We start from the raw sequence: 24,778 nt of genomic DNA, 5'->3' as shown, positions 1-24,778 counted from the left end.
CCTGCGGGGCGTGATGGATGGCGTGCAAGATGGGGAAGAGGGTTGATGCAGAGTCAGGCAGAACAGTTCCCTTGTACCTTGTTTCCGCGTTCCTGCGATCAGCCTTTGCAGCAGGGCGGCTGGGAGATTTAGGAGGAAGGAGCCTCTACCTGAGGTGGGGCAAGTCCAATGGCACTATTCATCTTTCTTGGTATGTGTGCCGGCCTAACTGGTTTCATCCTGCAGAATAGAGAGACTTAAACACAATCCCTGACACAAGGAAGAAAAAGAGTCACCCGAAGCCATATGCCTGGAGCCATGACCAGGGAGGATCTGATGCTCTGGAACCCCTGATTTGCAGAAAAACATTCTGGAACGTGGTGGAGGAAATGTTTACCAAACCAATTTGCTCTGTTTGGGGAGTCCTGGGTCATCACAATCCCCGGTGTTGGTGATTAACTAGTGAATAATGCATGGGCTGCTTCTGGTTCCCAGTGTGTTGGATGTGCGGAAAAGGTCACGGTCGTGTATTAGGAGACAAATAAGATGGGCAGACACCTGCTATGGCTCCTTCCTTGAACCTGTTGCCTTTTTGACAGGTGCAAAACATGTCTCAATCCATAGAGGTCCTGGACAGGCGAACTCAGAGAGACTTGCAGTACGTGGAGAAGATGGAAAACCAAATGAAGGGGCTGGAGTCCAAGTTCAAACAGGTGGAAGAGAGCCATAAGCAACACCTGGCCAGGCAGTTCAAGGTATGTGTGCCTCTCCTCCTCCGAGACTGGGCTTGGTTTCCCTTCATGCTTTTCCCTTTCCCTCCAGGAATAGAACTTGGAGCCCAGGGAGGGGCCCAGTGAAAATTGCCCTTTGCAAGAGCCGTTGTCCTTGGAAATAGAGAGGCAGCCTGCCCTCGCCCTGGTTTGGCGAATGACATCTTGAAAGGGGTGGATTGAGCAGCGGCGCTCAGACCCCCGTTAGTTTCCGGGGCGGGGCACCCCAGACCTGGCTTCTCAAGCCAGGTCACAGATTAGCTGGAAAGGGACATGACTGTTCCTTGTCATCCTGCAGCTGCTGCAGGTAAATCACATTAGCCAGGGATTAGCTTAATTGATTAGAGCCATTTCTGAGCAGGGATCACTCAGGGCAATTTTTCACATCTGACCTAATTTAGCTTTGACAAGGCACAGTGTAGATTTGCAGGGAAGAAGGAGAGAGACACCAACATCTTTCTCACTTCCTGGTAAGTGTTTTTCTCCCCCCTCCGGGTAACTCTGGACGTTAAAGCCAGAGTTTGACCTAAAATTATATATACATATGTAGAAATATGTATATATACATCTCTAGTTTACTCAGCTTTAAAATGTCCAAATTGAAAAATTATATGCACCTTAATTAAGGTATACATGCATGTTAATTAGCAATCTAGCCCAGATATAAATGAACAGGTCAAATTATACACAACCCTGCTTGACTAGAAATTGCTGATGCTCTGTCTTCCTGTCCTTTTTATGCTAATGTTTTCCTTTGATGTGCTCCCTGCATGAAGCAAGAACTAATCCGCTTTTAAGAGTGATACGTTATATAGACTGAAATAGCAGGCTAACGAAGTAATAAATCTATATTATAAATAAAATAATAGCAGGCCTGAGCCTATTGAGGAGAAATGAGCCGATTGCTCACGTCGGAGGGAGGTGACCACGATGTCCTTGCTCCTGACATGTCATCGGGAATTATCTCAGAGAGAGATTTTGACCTGCTTGACCAGAAAGAGTTTGTGCCTTTCCCTGAAAGGACAGCACTCCCTTCCCCGTGATAGAGCCAGATTCCTCTTAAGACGAGGGTACCTTGAGCCGCCAAGGGCTAGCCGCACAGCCGTAGCACTGTGCATGTAGGCACCCCCCTCCCAGTTCCAAAATTTGGGGCAACGTGGCCCCAGAGGAGGAAAGGCAGCCCTTGCCTCTTACCGTGCTTTCATCGCATTAAGAATCTCAACAGGAATTGTGAGGGAATTTCTGTAACTGTTAGAGCACTTGGTTTGGAGTCCATCTAGCATCCCAGTGTGATTTTTTTAAGTGACCATGGAACTATTTGTCTGTTAATGGCTGTCTGTTTAAAGCAGGCTAGCGAGGCAGCTCTTCAACAGTATTTCATTTTCTTGCTTGCAGGGCTAACTTAAAAGCGTTTTTTCAATGCTGCAGTGACTGAAGAGGCAGCCCACTCCCATGTAACCATGAAAGAGGGTCAGAGAGCTTTTGCACCATGCATTTTTACTATTATTTTCCAATACTTAGCACCATATCACTAAGGAACCTTGAATACAACCAGGATCCTTCCTCTTTTGCATGCGACTGTAGATGCATTTCATGCATAGTTTGAACCCTTGTCAATGCATTTTTTGAAAAAGAAAAAAAAAGAAACTCTGTGTGTGTGACTAAAAGCATGTAACCTTAAGATGTTGCATTCAAAACTGACAATAAAGACCTTTCCCAAATATGTCGGTGTTCTGGAGACTGTTTAATATGCTCTTCTATCTCGTTTGGAGCAGAATACATAAGCCTGTAACAAAAGCAGGAGTGTGCACACCCTCCGTCACCCAGGGAGAAGCCAGGCCAAGGCGGGGTGTTGCAAGTTTTTGCACGCATAGCACTGAACCCAGCTTATTTTAACCTTGCAGGCGATAAAAGCGAAAATGGATGAACTTAGGCCTTTGATACCTGTGTTGGAAGAGTACAAGGCCGATGCCAAATTGGTATTGCAGTTTAAAGAGGAGGTCCAGAATCTGACGTCAGTGCTTAACGAGCTGCAAGAGGAAATTGGCGCCTATGACTACGATGAACTTCAGAGCAGAGTGTCCAATCTTGAAGAAAGGCTCCGTGCATGCATGCAAAAACTAGGTAGGACCAGAACCCTGAGCGGGGCAAGGCTCTGCCCCGCCCGCCTCGCTCACACACAGGCGTAGGGAGTGGTGCTGAAGCGGACAGCGCCCGCCTGGCTCCAGGGAGGCCCCGGGCGGGGCTCCCCGCAGGCGCTCAGGCCACACTCAGGCTAGGGCACCGTCCCACCCACCCGGTGCAGAGAAGGCCAGCTCACAGACCCCATGGAGTCGCACATCTGCAGACAGCGTTAGATGCCACATACCACCTGCAGGATGTGTGTGTGCGCGCGCGTGAGAGTGTGTCACGTGTGTGTGTTGGGTGAGTTTAGGACGCAAGTCTCGTAGGGTTGGAAACATACATTTCAGATTCTCTCCGGGTTGGGGACAAGGGGCTGAGGAAACTCCCAAGGTAACGCGTCATGCGTTGTTTGAACAAAAGCAAAGAAAATCCAGCCACACCATGGTAGGACTTGCCGTTCACAGGGAGTAAAGGCATACGTCCCTCCTAACAGCCTGGACGGAGCAGAGCCTCCGAGCCCACGGGCTTCTCCAGCCCGTTGTTATATTCCAGGAAGCACCCCCTCCGTTGGGGGGGACCCCTTCAGATCCTTGAGATTGAGTACCCGCGTGCCTTATCAACTCTCTTTTTCATGGTTTCCACAAGTCTTCATTCGTCCACTCTCTTTTCAATATTTCTAGTTCCTTCTTGGGCTTTCTTACGAAGGCTACCTGGCCCTTCTCACCTACTGGTTTTTGACACCGAGGTTGTTTATGTCCCTACCGTATACTCCTTAGTGTGATGTAGGGTCATTTTGGCAGAAGTTTCCCTTAGGTTTTTATCTGATATTCTAACTTTGTTCCCTTTTTATTCCCTCTCCCCACGCACACAAACACCCCGAATGCCTCTCTATAAACTGACAGCATCCCAAAGTAACAAATGCTTTTTAAAATCCCTAGTGCTGTGAGGTGAAAGGGAGGGAATGTCCAAAGGGCGAGGGGAGGAGTCGCCAGGCCCACGTTTGAGCCGCTCCAAACATCCAGAGTATCTCGAATGCCATTCTAGGCACCTCAGCGAAGGCAGATGCTCGTTAAGTCCCCCAGTCCTGGAGGGGACGGCGAGAGGCGTTGGGGGTTTAATGTGGGCACTTCCGCCGTGTCACCAGAGGGACCATCTGCTGCATTTTTCCAGTGACGTGGTTCACCGCACCCCAGTCCTGGTGTGTCGGGGCCTGGGGGACCAGGGACCTATTCTGACACTACAGGGGTCCGTGTGGATGTTTGAAATGTTCACGATGACGGGACTATATTTAGGATGATGGGCTATATGGTTGTTTGCATTGGGTACAACTTCGGGTTTCTAACCACAATTACCCGACGCTGATCATTGTATATCTCTGTCCACACCCTGCAAACACCCCCACTAAGAGTTCTGCCCCAGCCTCTGAGGAGTCTGGGGGTGGGGGGAGCTTATTGCCTATGTTTTCCCCTCCCTAGGATACAGACTCTGTATCCCAGTGAGGAACTGAGATGAAATCTCCTTGCTTTCCAAGTCCGGGGTCAAGGAGCGAAACGTGAATTCAGAGTGGAAAGTTACCAAGGCAGAGAAGCCACAGGCCTTTTTGAGGGGAGCACCACCCCCTAAAGATACTTGGCCTATTTTTAGAAACTGCGTGAATTTTCCTTGCAACTTCGGATCCTGGGGCTTTCACATGGTTACCCTTGGGCTGCCGAAACGGTTGGTGTGGGAGCAAAGAGAGAGGATGAATCCCGGGGCTGTGCTCTGTTCGTGTTGGGACTGCGGCCGTGTGGTCTCGCCTCAGCGTTTCTTTCTCCAGAAGCACCTTGACTTGTAGATAGCCCCACCGAGTCGGGAGTCTGCAGGTGGGGCCCAGGGATCAGCGTTTAACCAGCACCCGGGCGATTCAGGTAAACACCAAGGCGGGAGGACCCTGGTCTGGGGAAGGCAGTGTTGTAAAGTAGTCGAGCGCTGCTCTGTGGCTCGGTGACCCCTCCAGGGCCCTGGCCCCTGTTTTATCTGTACGGTGAGGGTGTAGGAGTCCCTGTCCCCTGGGCTGGTGTTGGGAGTCCAGGGACACCATTCCCATCATGCGCACACCACACCCGGCAGAGTAGGGGGGACAGGCAGGCAGGCAGGTAGGTAGATGGTGTCAGTGTTAGGTAGTTAGGTAGACAGATAGGTAATAGGTGATCGGTATGTAGGTAGGTAGTAGATGGTAGGTAGTTAGGTAGACAGGTAGCAGGTGATAGGTAGATAGGCAGGTAGGTAGTAAATCATAGGTAGGTAGATAGGCAGGCGATAAATAATAGGTAGGGAGGTAGGTGATAGGCAGGTTGGTAGTAGATGGTAGGTAGGGAGGTAGGCAGGTAGTAGATGATGGCTAGGCAGGGAGGGAGGTAGTAGAGAATAGGTAGGCAGTAGGTAGTAGGTGACAGGCAGGCAGGCAGGTAGGAAGGGAGGCAGGCAGACAGACCGATCAGACCGATCCAGTCAGTGGATAGATGAAGGAACAGGTGGGTGGGCAGGTGTGGGGATAGATAAACGGGCGATGATACAGTGAGCAGTGGCTGTCCCCTTTCCCTGCGCTGTCACTTAGGCTCAGCAACTTAAGGACGGCACTCGTGTCCTCCGGCTGCCGATTTGGTCTTTATTTCTCCTCCTTGCAAAGGGGCCCCATCTTGGCGGCCTGTTTGCTTGCTTGGAGGCGGCAGCGAGCGCTGAGCACAGGCCTCCGCCTCATGGGGGCGGGGGGCTGGGGCCCCTGCAGGACCCACCTCCCCGCGGCTCCCGGGCCCCTCCCCCGCCCCCTCGGAGCCTTGGCTCCTTGGTGTCCAGTCTTTCTGTTGGTCCTTGGCTTGGTGACAGCGCCTCTTCCTGGTGTGACAGCGCAGTGCTCTCCATCAGGTCTCTCCTTGCGGCCGCCTTCTCTTTAAGCCGACGATGCTGGTGATTCCTGACCCCAAAACATAACACCGGAGAAAAGAAAACAAGATTCCGTTTGTTTCATTTCTATTTGTAAAGATTCCTCTCTCATGGGGATTGTGTGTTTTTCCCAACGGCCCAGCCAGAGATGACTCGGAAACTCCTTTTCTAACACTGGAGGGAGTGGGGCTCAGCATCCCTGGGCATCCTCTCCAAGGGGGGCAGCCTGCGGCCCCTGGTTCCCAGACAGGCGAGTGCCATAGTTGCCCGGCGGCCCTGAACCCCCCTCCCCGGAGCTGGGGTGTGAGAGTTCACCACCCCCGGGGGCAGCCTGCAGAGTATGACGACCCGGCAGCTTCACCCGCTGAGCCAGAGACTCAGGATCCAGTGCAAAATGTTCGTACGTCCACACGTCCTGAGCATGCCACGCACCTGTTAGCTTCAGGCCTCAGTTTTCCTGTCTGTAAGATGGGGAGAGGGATAGCTGATTTTAGGGCTTCCCCCATTATACCAGACACCCAGAGCACTACAGTCTTTGGTGGGCTGATCTTCTCACCTCCACTGAGAACACATCTGAATGAAGCGCCAGGGGATTCAGTGTCCCCACCAGCAGTGTGCATGTTGATAGCCATCAGATCATAGACGTCTTTGCCAGTTTGGGGTGTTGGGCATGGCGCTGTGCCTCACTCTCCCGGGGAAGGCAAGCCTGAAGCCTCCCTCCTGTTCTCTAGCCCTGGAGATGTGATGGGTTCAGAGAGGCAGAGGGATCGGCCCTGACCCGCTCCCAGGGGCCTGAAGGGCTGGGGGAGCAAGCTGCTGGCAAGGGTGATGCCTAAAGTGGCCTGAGGAGGGCCGCCCATCCTCAGGCTCTTCTACCTGGGGGGACAGGGCTATGCCCAGATCCCCGGCTTTGCGAACTGTCCCCAGTCCTCAGCTGGGAGCAAGGGAGACCAAAAGCCCCCGGGGGGCCGGCCTGCCTGCTGCGGGCCGTCGACCCCACAGTCTGGTCTCTGGCCTGATTCCTTGGCGGGCATGTCAGCCACGACCTGCGCAAGGCTCCTCATGGAGACCGTACAGGCTGTGGTCAGAAGGGAATTCCTTCTAGGAATGGCAAGAAGCAAATGATTTCGTCCTCAGGATGCTGCTTTGTCCAGGCTCCCAGCTCTGTGCGCACCCTCCCTCCTGAGACCTGTCCTGGGCTCTCGAGGGCGCCCGTGCGGGCCCAGCAGCTCCGCCTCCTCCGAGCTGCACCTGCGCAGGGGTGCTCCCCCAGCCGCCTCCCCCCCTTACGCACATCCTGAGCCCTCGTGACAGAAAGGGACACTTTCCTGAACTGAATGTGCCAAGACTCTGCCGTGGGGCATTTTTAGATCGTGTCAGCCCCCGAGGTCTTGGCAGAACCAGTCTGGACAGAAAACCAAAAATAACTCCCTGACTCCAGCAAGGCAGGCAGCTTCCAGCCAGTAGGCCCTGGAGGCCTGAGCCCGCAGCCAGCAGTTGGAAGAGCAGGGCTCCCGGGCCAGCTGGACCCTTCTCTGCACGCTCAGATCCGTGATCTCAGGGCTCCCTCCGAGGGGCTGGGGAGGCTGGTGCTTCATGCACGGAGCCAGGGCGCATCTGGGTGATGGGGGGTGCAGACCGTGGTGCAGGGAGGGTGGAGTGGAGAGAGCACCCTCTCCAGACCAGCCCTGACCTGCAACCTGTTTCCTGAAGTGCCAGCACCCCTGCCCCACAGCCCAGCCCAGAAGGCTCACCGTGGGCAGGACGCAGTGTGGTGGGTGGTTCAGGGCAGCCCTGGCCCCGACCCTACTGGGGACGAACCCCCCTTCTCCACATCCTTAGTCTGACGTCACAGTCGCGATCATGGCTGTTGCCTCCACTGAACACTGATTCACATCAGCCGCCCTCCTGGAATCCCCCTGGTCAGCCCTTCAGTCTCCTCTACTCCCCTCCGCGTTCATGGGAAAGGAAGATGTCTGTGCCTCACTCCAGGGAGGGTGACCCGCCCTCACCTGCTGTCCCCTGTGCTGGGCATGGAGCAAAGCAGTAGACTGATGAGGATTTTCTGAGATCAATAATGTCACCTCTAAGTACCTGAGTGATCAGCACTCACTCACTCGTTCATGGACAGCTCCCTGGCTGGGCCTTGGCAGAAATAGCGGGAGCGCGGCGGGCTTGCTGCCTGGGGCGTTAAGTCCGGGACACTTGGGTCCACAGCCCCAGGAAACGTGTGGTCGTGAGCATGAGTCAGTGGGGACAGGGCGGGCAGCGTTCAGAAGGCAGAGGTCTCGGGAAGAGGCATGGGTTTGGGCCAAGCCACAGAGGACGCGTTGGAGGGCAGGGGGAGGGGGGGGAGCCGGGGGGGGGGGTGTGTTCCAGGTAGAGGGAACAGCCCCAGCGAAGGTGCGGAGGCAGCAAGGGCCAGGCATCTGAGCTGAGCTGGGGCGTTGGCCCGCCCTCTTCTCCTTCGGAGTATGCCGTGGGGGCAGACATCTGTTCTTCGGGGCGGCCATCATCCAGCGCAGGGGGTATGGCTGCGCAGGCTTGGCCGGAACCTCAGTGTGAGTCCACGTCACGACGTGCGGTGCCCGGTCCCACGGTGTGCTGTTGGACAGAAACCCACAGGCCCACTAGGTTCCCGAGCCGTGACGTCCTTGAGGCCGATGGCCCCTTTGGACGCCTCCTTCCAGGCAGGCCCGCTGTCCCCGGGCTCTGCGGTGGGGAGGCTGCAGGTGGCCGCTAGTCAGCACCTCCAGATTCCCACCCAGGTCAGAGTTGCTGCCGTCCCCTGGCAGCCCGGAGCCCCCAGGTCACAGGGACCCTACAGGCAGGGGGACCCCAGCGTTGAGTCTTGCTTTTCCCAGGTTCCCCTCCTCCAGACCAAAAGCCCTCGAATCCTCGAGGCGTGCGGGGTGAAAAGTTGGTCTGGGGCTCTCCTAGGAGTTCCAAACCCACCTGCTTTTTCCTACTTCTCATCCCTGGGCGCGCTGGCTAACCCTGACCGCCGCCCAGGTCCCTTGCCCAACCTCACTCCTCCCACAGATGGAGGACGAGCCCGGCAAGCTTGCCGTGATTCTCGGCAGGGGCCTGGCCCGTCTGCGGCCCTGAGAGCCGTGACTCCCGGAAGCCTCCATCTGTGAGGGGCCAGTACTTACGTGGGAGAGCTCGCGATTGCTCCTGAAAGTGGAACAGACAGGAAATCTGGAGAAGGGGAAGGGATGGGCGGGTAAAAATAGGTGTGGACTCAAGGCAGCAGCGCTGATGGGAATGTGGGTGCGAAGCCAGCCCTGCTGCTGCCTGCGGCGGCTCTTACCCCCGCAGTGGCCTTCGCGCTCCCGCGAGGCGCCAGGCCGGGATGTCAGGTGCCTGTCTCTGCAGTCTGTGCGATGATGCTAATGTGTATACTCAGCCCGCTTTCAGCTCATAGAGAGAGACCAGCCTCTAGGGCCTGGTCTGCTTTGCTGGATTATCCTGGCTAAACTGAGTCCCCGGGTTAAGTCACTGACCGTCTTCTGAAAACGCCCGGGTCTTCCTGGGGCCTTGCAGACCGCATGTCTGCATGTCCTGTGGCCCAAGAGCGCCCTGCCCTCCAGGTTGGCTGGGATTCTGGAAGATCTGAGTGGCTGCGTGCACAGCCTGGTGTGCGGCCAGGAGCGGACTCTTTGCTGGGCCATCGGGTGCAGCCTGGGAGCCCCGAGGGGCGTGGGAAGGGCACTGGGTCCCTGCCTCAGCGTGCCGAGTGGCCTTGCAGCCCTGAGTCCGTCCCGGCCCGTCTGTCCCTCTGCCCTGCTCCATCAGTGCCTCCTGGGTCCCTGCTCTCAGGCCACGGGGCTCCCTGCAGGCAGAAGGGAGCTTCTCCCTCAGCAGGAGAGGCTCACAGGCTCACGGTGAAGGCGCGGCGGGCCTCTCCCCTGGCCTGGTTCTAACTGGTGCAGGGGCGCCGGGCTGCGGGCTCCTCCCAGACAGATGCACCTTGCAGGGAGTCATCTGCAGATGCTCCAGCGCACTGCCCAGGCGGAACAAGGGCAAGGGCAGCCGTCAGACGGGCACCAGGACCGAGAGGGGGGGAGGGGACCCGCGTCCTCCCGCGGCAGGAGGTCGGGGTCGGGCCGGGGGACTCACCCTTCTGCGCTGTGCACACTCTCTTCCAGCCTGTGGCAAGCTGACGGGCATCAGTGACCCCGTGACCATCAAGACCTCTGGCTCGAGGTTCGGGTCCTGGATGACAGACCCTCTGGCCCCAGAAGGGGACAACAGGGTAAGTGCCTCCTCCGTCAGGCCTGGGGTGAGGGTTGTTTGGTGCGCCTCTGCCCATCCCCCATGTGTCTGGCCCTCACTCCATGCCTGTGTGCCCACCTACCTGGAAAACCACCCCAGGGGGCGTGAATTGAGCGCAGCTTGGTGCCCCCCGGGGTGCGTTCCCAGGCCCAGGCGACTCTGCAGAGGGGCCCAGCTCCCTCCCCGAGGTCCCTGTGCTAACCCAGCGTCCCAGACCGCAGGGGTGGGTCACTGTGTGAGATGGGTCGTCATGTGTGAGAGCAGACACACCCCTGCAGAGCCTCCCAGGCTTGACTCTGTCTCCTTGGCTGGGGAGGGGGGGGGTGGGCAGGGGCAGGGGAGAGGGGGAGGAGCCAGGGAGATGAGAAAGGGGAGGGGGCAGGGGTGCTCAGCGTCCTTCTCTGTGGCCGAAGCCTCCCCAGACGTTCCCAGCCCCATCTCGGCTCCAGGAGGAGAATCCGTCTGGCCTTCCTTACTTTAATGATATCTCATTTGTATTTCATTTGTTATTCTTTTCAAGACTGATGGAAACTCGTGTTCCTTTTTGATTTAGGGAAGAGGCCGTGTTCTTTTTTTCTAGACTTTTCCCCCTGGGTAGAAACTCAGAAAAGGAGAGAAACACAGGGCGTAGGTTTCGGTGTTTGAGCCCCATTGGGGTGCAAGGGTGCGAGGGCTGACCGGCTGAGCCGGGTTGTGATGGCCTCCACCAAGGGAAGAGTCGCTGGGGCTCCCAGGGGAAGAGGGTCGCAGTCTGGGCCACTGTCCTGTGCCGATGCGCCCCGCCCCCTGTGAACAGGCCTGCGTCGGGGGCGGTTCCTACCCTCCTGCCCCCTTGCTTTGAGGGACTTGCAGAACATTTAGAAACTGATCACTCTTCTCTTCCTTCAGACAGGATTGAGAGGGTGGTTTAGAAATCTGAGACCTTCTGAGCCTTGGATGGAGGACTCTAATGGGAAGGGGTGGGTCACTCTCTTTCCCCTGAGGTTCCTGACCCCCCCAGCTCCCCTCCCCCATTCACACGCCTGCCAGAAAGCATGAGGCACCATCTCTTATATTTGGGACCTGAGGTGGCTCCGTGCTGCTGGTACACTTTGTCCTGGGGAAGGCGGTGGGGGACAGTGACCCTGACCGTGACCATGGGCTCTCTGGGAGCCCGAGACTTGTCTCCGCCCCCTCCCACCTGGAGCGCATTCCTGGAGGGCATTCCAGCCTCTGCTGCAGAGAATTCCGGAGGGGCCTGTCCGTGTCTGCAGACCCGGGATATGGGTGCAGACAGGTGTTTGCGGCTGCTCCATTCTGTGTACAGAGTCGGGACAGCTAGCTGGTATTTGCATGTTTTCTAACAGTTTCACTGACTAATTGTCATCCCGATTGGCCTTCTGGCCCACATCCCTCGTGGCGAAGCCCAGCTCTGCTCTGGTGTGGCGCCTGGGAAACAAAAACGAGGAGGTGCAGGCAGGGCCCCGTGTGGCTCCGCTCACGCACTAGGTGTGCGCGGAGATCCATTAACGCAAGAGAAGGTGATGTTCGCGCCTCACCACGTGTGCCTGCCCCTCAGCCGCCGCGCTGCGTGCCTGCAGTGTGGCCACTACCCTTACGTCTGCTGCTCACTTGCCTAAGGTCTCACTCAGGAAAGGCTGGTCTGTGGGTTTTTTAACAAACATGCAGCAGGCATGGTTCCAGGCAGTCTCCGTAGAGCTCACCCTCCCCACCTCCGGCCTGCAGTCCACCTCCCCCCCACCCCAGACACGCTCCCCCCAGACAGGCCCTTGGGAGCCCGGAGCCAGAGCCAGTGCCCTCGGTGCTGTGGAGAGCGCACCCGCGACGGGGGGAGGGCAGGGAGGGGGGGTAAGCCCGTATCTGACATTGCAGCCTTGCGCCTCTGCCCCTCCCCCCTTTGGAAGTCGTGTTCCTTTGTTGCAAAGAGCACTGGGCCGAGGACCTCCTGGGGGCGGGGGCGGGGCTCCTGGCAGCTGTTCACCCTGAACAGGGAGGAAGCGGGTGCGTGAGGCTGTGGGGGTGAAGATGCCTCCTGATGATTAATTAGACATCTGTTTTCTGCTTGATGACTCGATCGCCCTCCAGGAAAGGAGGCCCTGGTGATGGACGGAGGCAGCCAGAGAGGGACGGCGGGAGGAGGCTTTGGCCAGGAGCCCCCCGCAAGGGGAATGGAGGAGCCGGAGCTGGCTCGGGGGGAGCGGGGGGCGGCGCGGAGGGCAGCCCAGAGCCCCGCACCTGGGTGGATCGGGCTGTTCTGAGCTGCGTGCTTAGCGCAGCCACCGCCAGCCGCCACCCGGCCACGCGAGCGTCCCCGGGCCCTGCCGTTGATCTGGGAGAGAGCTGTTCTGTGTAATCTGTTTCATTTTCCCGTCTGGCATGTCACACACACACAGGAGACCAGTAACGTGCTGCAAAGGGAAACGGGAATCCACGTTAGTGCTGGGGGCAGGCTGCTGAGGAGGCGCCCCTAGAGGGGTGCGGCCAGAGCCAGGGGCAGGGACGGCACACGGGGTCCTTGACGGGAGGCAGTGGGGGGCGTGGGGGGCTGTGGAGGAGAAGCCACAGCTGGCTGCTTCCCGACGCCCTTGCACTGAGCTGCCAGAGCAAGGTTAGCTGGGGGCACCTTTGTGTCCTTCCTTGACTCCTTTATTAAGCACCAGCTGTGTGCCGGGCACTATGCCGGCCTCTGGTGTTCTTCTGCCCAGTCCAGATGCTGCCTTCTCTTGGCCGTGACCGGGAGGTGGCACCGGGACTCCGGAAGCTCTCACCCTGACGCCGGGCTGTGTCTCCCGCCCCAGGAGAGCCCTTGCCCTGAATCTGAGACCCGTTGCCCACTCTGTGGACCACCTTCTAGAGTCCAGAGCACCTTCCCTCCTGTTGGCTGGCTTCTGCCGTGACGTCCCAGGCGTCGGCCCCTCTGTGTCCATGTCTGTCTCCTTAGGACAGCAGTCATGGCACTTACGGCCCACCCTAGTCCAGAGGCTCTCTTCTGGGATCCTTAACAACGTCTGCAAAACTGTCTTTTCCAAATAAGATCGCATTTAGAAGTCCCTGAATGTGGACATACCTTTTGGGAGGCCACCATTCACCTCCCTGCCTGGGGGATCCAGGGTGTGGGGTGTGGGAAATGCCCTCTGGGAGGTGAACTTGATCAGTGGGGAAGAGGGCATCGCGGTGGCAGCAGCCCTCGGTCCCCAAGAGCCAGGGATTTGGCCTCGCAGGTGCAGAGGCAGCCAGAGCTGGGGGGAGGAGCCTGGAGCTGAGGAATCAGATTTGCAGGGGACTGGTGGTCTGGCCGGCAGCTCCGGAGGGAGGCACCAGGCCCCAGGGCCAGTAGGGAGCGATGGGCACGGCCCATGGCTTCCATTGTGAGATGCGCTCTGAAGCAGCCTGGGTGGCCTCAGCTGCCTCTGAGCCTCTGACATAGAAAGCCAGTGGAGAGCCCTGGGGGCCACGCTGTCCATGCCCCGTTCTGTGAAAGGGAAAGCGAGGCCAGGCAGAAACCAAGGGCCCACGCCTTTATTTGGGACAATCTCTGGTCGTCCATAGGGTCTTCCTCAAGATCGCTGGCACCTATAAAGGTCAAGGGTGGTGTGTTTCTAAATTCAGCCTCGCCCTGGGAAAGCAGCCTCGCCCTGGGCTCCTAACGCAGGAGAGGCATGCGCATTGTCCACACCCGCTTGCAAACACACCACACAGGTGTGTGGGCCTCAATGCCAGGGCCGTCCGCGCCCGCCCCCGTTCTCCTCTCTCCCTGCTGCACCTGAGGGCTTCTTAAGAGGGGAAGGGCGTCTTGGTGGTCTTCAGCCAGGGCCATTTCAGGGCTCCAAGCAGAGACCTGACACCCTGCGGGCAGTAACGCCCAGGCCGGGCCAGCACCCCTGTGGCTCGTCAGCCTTGCCTGCTGACACCAGGGACGGAGCTGCGCTGAATGGCAGAGGGTGGCCAGCAGCTCCCTGGCCTCTACCCCCAGATGTCAGGGGCACCCCCATCCCTGGGGCAGAGCCCCGCCTGGCTGGGAGCCCGGGGCCTGGTCACCTGCATAGCTTCTGCACCCCGGCAGACCCACCAGACCCCTCTGGCCTCCTGTCTGAATGGGGGTGACAGGCATGCGGGTGCACGTGAGATCGGAAACAGCGGGGGCCCGTCCCGGCCAGAGCCCCGTGTGGAGACAGACCAGTGCCCGGGCTTCTAGACCCGGCAGAGCCTGCCCCGGCTTTTACCTGGTGGCCGGCCGCGGGTCTGACAGAAGAGGGGTCCTTCCGGAGACCATGAGTGCCCAGAGATGAAACAGCAGGCACGGAGCCCCTGTCCAGGCGGGGTCTGGCCTCCAGCTGGGACCCGGGGCCTGGGCCACCCTTCTCCACCACCCCTACAGGTGCGCAGAAGCTCAGCCTTGCGGGAACCTTGGCCTTGGACCTGGGCTGGGAGCAAGAACTCTTGAGGAGTCAGTGTGTCAGGAGCTTATCTGCTCGGGACTGGCCCCTGGGCTTCCCTGGTGGGGACACAGGGAGACCGTCTGGCCCCACATTTCTGCTGTGGAGCTGGGGTCCCATTTTCCCGCTTGGTTTGTATAATCCAGAAATAAGTCTTAAACATCCTGGTGCCGGGGCCCCAGCTGAAACTAGTCACATAGGAACGGGGGGGGGGGCGGGGGGCAAGTGTGCAGAGCCCAGACAGAGCCAGGAAGGGCCAGGTCCGCGGCAAAGCAGCGGGCTCCAAGCTCAAGGCTCCGGCCTCACCCGGATGCGTGCCCTGCTCCGTCCCCGGAGTCCAATCACTCTGGGGGGTGGCCGTGTCCGGGGCTCGGAGGGCAGCCACGTTACAGGCGAGGCCGGGGAGTCGGGGTTCTGTGTGAGCCCGAGGACATGGACAGGAGGTGAGGGAAGAGGCCTTCTGATCAGGAGATGAGAGTGAGGAAGAGGTGGCCTCTGTGAAGGAAGGGACCCCTCCTCTCAGGGCCCTTGGGGCTGCGACTGTGGGCCTCTTTCTGCACAGAGTGTCTGGTCTCTGTTGTTAAGTATTTAGCCCCTTGTGCTGATTTTCCCTCCCAGCCTAAATTGCATTTTCCAAAAGCGTGGTGCCCTGCGTCCAGCTTGCTAATTTCTAGGAAGAAACGGCAATTTACAAATCCTGAGCAAGTGCCCCCATCTCTGCCCGCGGGAAGGGGGCACCCTCTAGGTTCACAGGCCCGGTCATCGGGGAGGAGATGCCTGTGCACATTCAGGAGGGAGAGAGCCAGTTCCTGAAGGCACGGGTCCGGAGAGGGTTTGGGGGGTGTCATTTGAGCCGCATCTTAGAAGAAGCACTGAGCTCCCCGTCCCAGGAGAGAGCCAAGCAGAAGCAGAGGGGCCCCGCTCAGCAGCGAGGTCGTGGCCTCCGAAACCCCTTGACGCAGGGCACTTGCCTCTCATCCCAGACCCACATTGCGTGGGCTGGTCTGCAGGGGGCGAGGGTAATAAAAGCCTCCAAATGAGACCCAGGTTGTTTTTTTAAAAAATCTCATTAAAAACCAAAAGCACACCTGCCTCTAAACATCTGCATGCGCCTCAGGAGCAAGGTTATGATTTTCTGTAAATTTTTAACGCTTGTTAACGCCGCGTCTGAGAGCCCTGCGTCCTTCGCCCCCCGCACCCAGCAGAGCCCGTGCCAGATGCCGCAGTGGTCTGGGTGCCCCACAGATTCACTGGGAACAGCGTCCGCCCGGCAGACTCCCTCTGACTAACTGCATTGCTTTCTAATTTGCTCCCATATCAGTTGAAAATGACTAAAGCATTTTGTACAAAGTCTAGACTGTTTTCAAGTCAACTGGCATTTAAGCAATGATCGGAAATCTCTTCCGCCGTAGCCCCAGATGTGGGCCACGACTGGATTTGTTATCTTGGTGGCTTGTGACACCGGGGCCCTTGCACGAAGCCCACGTTCTCCCTGGAGAGAAATCCCCGGGTTGTGGGTGTGACACAGCGATCCCGCACGCAGCGCCCCAGATGCCAAATGAGGGTGTTTCTGCCCAGCGGACAGGGTTACCCAGGCGACAGCCAGGAAGGGCGAGAGGCACGAAGTTGGGCGGCCCCTGCACGCGGGGATGGCCCCTCCTGGTGCCCTTGGCAATGGGCCCCCATGCCACAGGAGCCGCCTGGGGCTGTGAGCCTTCTCGTCCAGCGCTGCCTCGCTGGCCCCCAGGCCCGCTGTGCAGAGTGTGTTCCCCCAACCTCTCCCTGAACCGGACCCTTCTTTCCCAGCGGCTGCAGCCCTGTCCCCTTTGACGCGGGCCCCGCGGGTTGGGAGGGAGGACATGACAGGGCGCCGTTTGGTCTTCATTATCCTCTCCTGGCTCTCGGTGCCAGGCCGATGCCCGGTGGATCGAACCCCGAGTCCGAGAGGGGACACTCCCCGCCCCGCCGCTGACCCCTGTGTCTTCTCCACAGGTTTGGTACATGGACGGCTACCACAACAACCGCTTCGTCCGTGAGTACAAGTCCATGGCCGACTTCATGAGCACGGACAATTTCACGTCGCACCGCCTGCCGCACCCCTGGTCCGGCACGGGCCAGGTAGTCTACAACGGCTCCATCTACTTCAACAAGTTCCAGAGCCACATCGTCATCAGGTTCGACCTGAAGACAGAGGCCATCCTGAAGACGCGCAGCCTGGACTACGCCGGCTACAACAACATGTACCACTACGCCTGGGGCGGCCACTCGGACATCGACCTCATGGTGGACGAGAACGGGCTGTGGGCCGTCTATGCCACCAACCAGAACGCCGGCAACATCGTGATCAGCAAGCTGGACCCTGTATCCCTGCAGGTGCTGCAGACGTGGAACACCAGCTACCCCAAGCGCAGCGCCGGCGAGGCCTTCATCATCTGCGGCACGCTCTACGTCACCAACGGCTACTCCGGGGGCACCAAGGTGCACTATGCCTACCAGACCAACGCCTCCACCTACGAGTATATCGACATCCCCTTCCAGAACAAGTACTCGCACATCTCCATGCTGGACTACAACCCCAAGGACCGCGCCCTCTACGCCTGGAACAATGGCCACCAGGTTCTCTACAACGTCACCCTCTTCCACGTCATCCGGTCTGACGAGTTGTAGTCGCCCCCGCCCGGGGGCCCGAGGGGCGTATCCTCGCCCGCGTGGACGTCTCCGCCAAGTAGCTGCCAAGATAATCTGACGATACTAATAATATACTAACTTCCGGACCAGCAGCAGCAGCGTCACCTCCGTGCACCTCTGGTCCGAGCAAGAGGGCGACACCCTTGGGAAGAGACCCCCCCACCCCGTCTTTGCAGCTGGAACTGCAGTCCAGGGCTCCTTGGCCCCCACCCCCCACCACCGTCCCCCCCGCCCGGCCCCCTTTCTGGTCAAACAACCTGCCACAGCAGCAAGGCGATGACTGTTGGCCGGTGCTCGGCCGAGAACAACCACCGTCAGGTCGCACGGGCCTCGCCCGAGATCGTGCCCAGCTCTGGCGGACGTGACCCCCCCCATGTCCCATCCAGGGCTCCCCGACCCCCACACCCCCACCCCGGGCTGCTCCGGGCATCCGCAGGGGCCGACATAGGCTAGTGTGACTCCTCCGAGACGGCCGCCCTCTCTCCACCGCGTGTCCTGTCGTAGCGAGGCTCCGCGTCCCCACGGACCCGCGTGGGGCGCACAGCCGCAGCGCCCACTTGTTCGAGCTCGTGTCCCCCGTAGATATATTGTGCCACGTCTGTCTGTCCTTTCCTTGAGGTGGTAGCTCTGTGTTCAGTTGATGCAGTGAATGTTGTAAATGCAGTGCTGTAGTTTGGGTTAATAAGTGGATGGTTTTTGTTTCCAAAAAGAAAAAAAAATATTCAGTGTTCACCCTTAGAAAGAGGTAATTGAGTTCATGCTGATAGTAATCAAAGGAATTCTTCTCCTCCTGTTAAATTATGTCAATAATGTAACCATGGGTGGGAAGGGCTTGTTGGGAAACTCCGTTTCCACGGGGAAAGGAACGTTCCTGAGGGTAACAGAACACGGGAAGTACAGGTTTTCAGTAGAAACGAGGGGAACTTTGTACCGTCCAGTTATCTAAGGAACAATAAAGATAGTAGGAGATATTGCTTCCTTTGTCATTTCTGAGTCTTTGAAAGTGACAGAGACTCCAGCCGCTTGTGATGCAGTCCAGAGTCCGGCCGGTCCCCTCCCGCGAGGTCACACCCTACACGTACTCTCCGCCGGGTCTCTAACCCCCGTCCGTCCCCCACCCCACCGAAAGCCTGAGAACCAGGCTGGGGCTCCACGCCTCCTGGGGTGAATCCGAATCCGGGGTCGCACCTCCCCCATGGGGTCTCCTCCTTGGGCGGCTCTGGACACAGTGAGGGGCATCCGAGGAGCCCAGGCCAACTCACAGGTGCCCATCGATGCAGAGGGGGACCCCCGACCCCAGATCCTTTCCCGCTTTCTTGTTGCTGCCGGCACCGCAGCATCCTTCTGCCACAGAGCTCAGAGAGGCCCTGACCGCTGACCTCGGGAGAGGAGGGGCAGGCAGGGGGGAATGCCCACTCCTTAATTAGAGCCTCATCCCCCGTGAGCAAGACAGGGATGTCACACCACCTCAGGACGCGCTTGCAGGGAAAACTTGTCCAAGGGGAGGCAGGGTCACACTTCCACGTTTTTACAAGTTTCCTGGGAGTGTGGCATCCAAAGCGGTCCCGGTGACAGGTGGGAGCCGGTCATTCACGTAAGAGCCCCACGTTTCAGGAAAGCAGTAATTCAGCCTCCAAGGCCCGGTGTGACAGGACCATGTCCAAGCACCCCAGGCAGGGGCTGGTGCATAATTATGGCTGCAATTATGGGCCGGCTTCTTGGGACCGAATCAGATGTACAAATACCTGTTCTAAGTTCCAGGAACTAAATAATGACCGAGAGGTCCAGAATGGATTTGCTGTCTCGGACTGAGTATTTGCTAGGGAAAATATTCCTCCAGGATATTAAATACACAAGAAAAACGGCTCCATCCAGAGAGCAAATAAAACAACCGGCCGGCCACTAAATCTCCCAGATCCCAATAACCGAATATATTGGCTGATGGCAGAACATCTGTGGATGAATTTTCTTTATTAAAAGTCTGGTGTGCAATCAAAACCCACAGCTCTTCCGGGGAGCTCGAGGCCGGGGCAGGGGAGGCTCGGTTCTAAGTGTGGTGGGCGTGGGGCTTTCCCGTCCCAAGTCCGTGATGGTTGACCCCACGTGGCTGTCCATGCCATCAGCTGTGGCCCCGGAGAGCCACGGGGTCCTCTAGCCACGGCCAGGGGAGGACGCCTGCCCACGCTCCTGCAAGCCAGCTGGACAAGGGATGCCGCTGTGGGCGCAGCGGTCACCTCGGCTCCTGGGGGGGGGGGGCGGGGGCGCCGGGCAGACACCGGGCCACGTCCGTGAGCAGGCGCAGAAATGCGGGCAGTGGTGGCCGCTGATTGCTGAGCACACGAGACAGGGGCGGCCCCTTACTGGGTCGTTTGACTCCGCTCTGTTTGGAGGTTGAGCACAGACCACGTTAGAAGCAGTGGTAGCCCCGCCCTGCCCCCCGCCCCCCTCTGACCTCACGCCACCCTGGACATGAGGTGACACTCCCTGTCCCCAGATCAGCGACCTCGGGCTCGGGGAGGCCCAGCTGTCTCCCGGGGCAGCTGATCTTCCAACCCGCGAAATGGTGTCCACGTGCACAAGACGGCGAAGAGGCAGAATGTTCCAGACTCTTGCAGGTCCCTGGAGACGGTGAGTGGAGGCCTGGGCGGGACTGAGCAGAGATTTGGGGGAAAGGAACCCCCAGAGTCAGCTCCCAGAGGCCGGCGCAGGATTTGGGTCAGGTCCTCGCTTGGCCACCTGTGTGGGCGTGGCCCAGAGAGACGTGGCACCTTTCACTGGAAGAAGCAAGACCAGGGAACTTACGAGCCACAGGGAGGAGGCTGGATTTGCCAGGTGCTCGGGAGGGGGCCGCCCCGGAGCCGGAGCCGGGAGCCAGACGGTCCACCCGATGCAGAGCGCGGAGCTTTCTTGTTGCGAAGGGGCCACGGCAGATCTGCTCACCATCGGGTAAGGTGTCCCTCCCTTGGTGGCCCAGAGGAGACCATCTGGAGAGAACAATCCCCGTCTCCTGAGTGAATTGTTTCCAAAAGGGTCTCCTATAGCAAGGTTTTGTTTTAATAAATCCACTATTAGAGATTGTTTTCACAGGCTATGAGAGGGACACAGGGAGTCCCTTTGAAGCCAATAGCAAGGAGAGGCGGTGATCAATGGCCGCACCCCACTCTTCTACACAAGGCACCCCACTTGTACATTCCCCTGCACCTTGCTTTCCTCACGTAGCGCCTTTTCCTGAAGGCGACATTGGGAGCCTGGAGCCGTGCGCTGGTACTGAGCCCTGCGGGGTGGCGCCGCACGGTTCAGCTGTGGCACGGCACGTGGGACCAGCGTCCCTCGGGGTTGTCGGGGTGTGTCCAGTACTCTGTGCCTGGACCCCGTCCCGCGTGAGGGACCTGAGATTGCACATGTCTGTGTCTGGAATAAAGGTGTGAGGGCAGATGCGTTTCCTACTTTGCCTGATATTTTGAATTCCCGTCCACAGAGTTTACGCAGCTCGCTTTCTTTCGAGCGTGTTTCCCCGTGAGCGTTTGGAAGTTTGGGGAGTCTTCCAGTCAGGTAGGTAAGATGCAGTGTTTCTGGGCTGGCTGGCTGAATTTTTATTTCTCGTATTAAGTCTCAGGCAGCATCTTTTCCGACGCCTCAAGGTCACGGGCAGTATTTACCTGTGATCTTTCCATTCCTGCTTTGCCCACTTCTTCCTACTCAGCCGGGGGGGCCTTCGTCCCTACAAACATCAGGAGCCCTTCCTATGGGCAGGAAGTCAGCCTTGGCCTGTTGTAAACAGGGTCCCTTGATTTGAGCAATAGTAGGATTTTCTTCTTCTGTTTTATTCTTTGTTTTTGAGAGAAAGAGAGCGAGCAGGGGGGAGCGGAGAGAGAGGGAGACAGAGGATCCCAAGCAGGCTCCACACGGTCAATGCGGAGCCTGACGCAGGGCTCGAACTCCTGAACCGTGAGATCATGCGCGACCTGAGCCGAAGTTGGATGCTCAGCTGACTGAGCCACCCAGGTGCCCCTTTTTGTTTTATAGTCAAAATCATCAATCCTTCTTCTAAATGCTTTGGCTTCCAAGGCACAAGACAGTGATGCGGTACTCAGCCCTCTTCCCCTCGTACGTGCGCGCCCCCCCGACACTGCCACCCACCGTGCTTTGGGGTTTCTGGATTTATCTTTGAGGTCCACTTTTATCTTTTCCCAAAGGCTACCAGCTCTGCCAACACTATTTATTAAATTTATTTATGTCCCCCATTGAATCCTACACTGAGTGTCTGTGTGCTTGGATCTCTTTCTAGAATCTTCTCTTGCTCAGCCTTGTTTGATGCTGTCACTGGAAATTCTACGCGAAGCCCCCAGGTTTATTTCCATAGTGTGGGTGGGGTTTTGCCTGTAGTGGGGGTGTCTCTGACTTCTCTGACACAGGCAGGCACTGTATGACTTTTATTATTTTTTTAATGTATTTAATTTTATTTATTTTTGAGAGAAAGAGAGAGTGAGAGAGGATGAGCAGGGGCAGGGGAGGGACAGACAGAGGGAGACACAGAATGGGAAGCAGGCTCCAGGCTCCGAGCTGTCAGCACAGAGCCCGACTCGGGGCTCGAACTCACGAATGTGAGCTCATGACCTGAGCCGACGTCGGACCCTTAACCGACTGAGCCCCCCGGCGCCCCTGAAGGGGTCTCTGAAAGGCCCGTGTGCAGTGACGCCTAGTCCCTCCATCTGAGTGGGATTTCTGCCTTTCCCCATTTCGCTGCATCAGCGAAGATTGAAGTGGCTTCTGGGTAATAGTCTGTGAAACAGTTACTTGCTGCTCTAAACAAAGCGCCTAAATCCAGAGGTGTTGCCAGGACGCTAAGAGCGCCGTGCGAGCCTGTCTTTGAGGGACCTTCAGGCAAAGCCCTCGCCCTGTGTGCTGTGGCGCCATCCCCATTCCGCAGACGCCGACCCTGGGGCCGCTCTCCGCGCCCTCGGCTAGCCCGTTGGCGCACACAGCATGTCCTCCGGCTGGTGAGTCACCGGAAGCTTATTCATCACACAGCAGGCAGCGGAAGGTGCCAGAATGGCGTGCCTGGTCCTCCGGCCCCGGGTGCCGGTGAGTCACCGCGGCAGGGCCCGGAGCAGCGCGGCAGGGGAGGTGAGGCCCTGGAATCCCGGGGCCAGGGGTCCAGCCCTGCTCTGGCCTCGCTGGGGGGAGGCGGGCAGGTGGGGCCGCAGGACGATCCTCTGGGTGCCCCCCGTCCCGCGGCCCCAGCACGTGCACGCACACACACGTATGCACAGCACAATGGCCGGCGTGCACACGCGGGTGTGCAAAGCTCACGTACACACGCACGCTGGTTAATTCCAAGCCCCCGGCCTGGCCCAGAGCACCTGCAGGTTAGCAGGTTCCCATCTCTGCGCCCAGGACCCGTCTCCACTCTGGCAAAACAGGAGTGGCCGTTCGCCCAGCCCACGTCCAGGGGGACCCTCCAGCCCAAAGACCTCATCCCACTGGCCGCCTTCCAAGCCTCCCAGCCCGGCCCAGCCCTGCACCATCGCCTCGAGGGACAGGCTCCCCCCTGCCTCCACCACACGCACCCCCTCAGGCTTAAGCTTCCTGGCCTGCCACGGGCCGCGGGGGAGGGGTCCTGGGGAGTGTCCCACCTGACGCTGGCAGATGGTCCCCATTCTCAGGAGGCGGCCGTGGCTCCACGGCACCCCTGCCCAGCTGGCCAGAGCACCAGGCCTCAGAGACGACTTCAGGGCTCCACCCGTCGCTTTCCGCTTTCTAGGAAGGGATGCTATGTGGCCAGGCCCCACGCGACCTCCAGGCCAGGAGCCCTCTGGCCCTCTCCAGCCCCCCTTTCCTGCTCCGGGAAGCTTGTGTCCTGGCAGGGAATCCGTCAGAGACACCGCTGTCCTCACGAAGCAGGTAGAGACGCTGAGCAGCAGAGAGCCCAGCCGATGCCTGAACCTGCCGGCACAGCTGGTTACAGGCTGCCCCGGCTCGGGCCTCCGCTGAAGGCAGAGCTGTGTCATCCAGATGTCCCCTAACCGCCAGGGTGTCAGCTGCCGGCGCCCCGATCCCGACCCCGGGCCGCGTTCCTCCCCGAGTCAGGCCTGGCAGGGGGCTGACACCGTGAAAAAAAACAGTAATTTCCTTATCGATCTTCCCGCCCGCTGTGGGCTTGGAAATCAGGTCTCCGAGAGTGATGTTCTTCACGCTCTGCATTGTTTCATTTCTGCTTATCGGATTCCATGTCGTCCTGGGGGGACGTCCCCTCTCTCTCCCTCCAGCAGCTCCTGCTACAAGGACACGGCTGGCCCTCCACATGGGCGAGGAGGAGGTGCCCTGTGCCCGCCCCCCCGCCCCCCACTCGAGCGCCCTCGGCCGCCGCCTCTGTCTCCTTTAATTATCGGGAGAGGCTCTGCTATCCGCTCCCGGCTGCCTGTCTGACTTAGGCCAGCGCCCGCTGTCCCGGCAAAGTGACTGTGGCAGAGGCCATAATAAAGAAGACGAACAGCGGCTGCACCGGGTCAGGGGAGGGGCCGACGCTTGCCCAGGAAGGGCCCAGAAAGGAGACATTCGATTAATGTTTGACTACAGCTCCAAGGCTGCAGGCCCTGCCGCACATTCAGGGGCTTCAGAAATGACTGAGGACGGGGGCGCCTGGGGGGCTCGGTCAGTCCAGCGTCTGACTTCGGCTCAGGTCACGATCTCGCAGTTTGTGAGTTCGAGCCCCGCGTCGGGCTCTGTGCTGACAGCTCGGAGCCTGGAGCCTGCTGTGGGTTTTGTGTCTCCTTCTCTCTCTGCACCTCCCCTGCTCGTGCTCTGTCTCTGTCTCTGTCTCAACAATAATAATAAACATTTTTAAAAAGTTTTAAAAAAATAAAGAAATGACTGGGACAGACGGGATGTGCTTCCTTGAGTCTGGCCTCCAGGAGGCTGTCTGTCCACTGGCCTCCCGGGAAGGCTGGTGGGAAAATCGCCTGCATATGCGTGTCGTGCGCCGAGCTCTGTGCTGAAGGCCCACACGTGACACTGGATGCCGAGGGGCTCTCAGTCAGGAGGGAGTTCCCAAGTCAGGAGTCAGGAGATGGAGAGAGTTCCAGAAGGTGTTTGCCAGCCCCCAGTTCTCTGTTACAAATCCAGCAGCTAATTTTGCCCACAGAAAGGCAATAAAATAACAAAAAAAATAGGCAGCCTCTTCGAGCCATGAATGATTCCATAAATACAGGCTTCATGTAATCTGAAAGGAGATTTTCTGGTAAGAAACACCCGGTCTGAGCCCCTTGCCTTCTCCGGCTCCCCGCACGGGCTCTCAGGCCATTTCACAAAGGAAGCCATAGGGACACGCAGGCATCCAACACCAAGGAGGAGGTGCTGCGTGCTGGAGGCCATGTCACCGGGTCAGACCCCTGCTGCGGGTGGGGCCCCGGGCGCCCCTCAACTGACCCTCTAGAGCTGTAGCTTCCAAAGTTGTCGGGAGGCATTCCACTGGGACCGTTGTGAGGACCCCACCCCCCGAGCCCACCCTTGCACAGCATGGAGGCTGGGGCTTCGGGACAGAGGGCTGGGTCCGGCTCGAGGCTCATCGGTGCCCTTGAC

General features: G+C 58.5%; 1 protein-coding gene across 2 annotated transcripts in view; it reads left to right on the top strand.

Moving 5' to 3' along the window:
* Positions 1–18,171, top strand: part of OLFM1 (olfactomedin 1) — a 37,037-nt gene extending 18,866 nt beyond the window's left edge. For both annotated transcript variants that reach the window (XM_039255183.1, XM_039255182.1), the window contains exons 3-6: positions 579–734; positions 2,654–2,873; positions 9,947–10,053; positions 16,502–18,171. In XM_039255183.1, the coding sequence (XP_039111114.1) occupies positions 579–734; positions 2,654–2,873; positions 9,947–10,053; positions 16,502–17,176 (1,158 nt within the window). In that variant the 3' untranslated portion in view covers positions 17,177–18,171. The remainder of the gene's footprint in view (positions 1–578; positions 735–2,653; positions 2,874–9,946; positions 10,054–16,501) is intronic.
* The last annotated feature ends 6,607 nt before the right edge of the window (positions 18,172–24,778 follow it).

Source organism: Hyaena hyaena, unplaced genomic scaffold (assembly GCF_003009895.1).
Source record: "Hyaena hyaena isolate Hyena2069 unplaced genomic scaffold, ASM300989v1 scaffold_511, whole genome shotgun sequence".
NCBI classification, from domain to species: Eukaryota; Metazoa; Chordata; class Mammalia; order Carnivora; family Hyaenidae; genus Hyaena; species Hyaena hyaena.
Note: the sequence above shows the minus strand (reverse complement) of the source record. Positions and strands in the feature narration are given on the sequence as shown.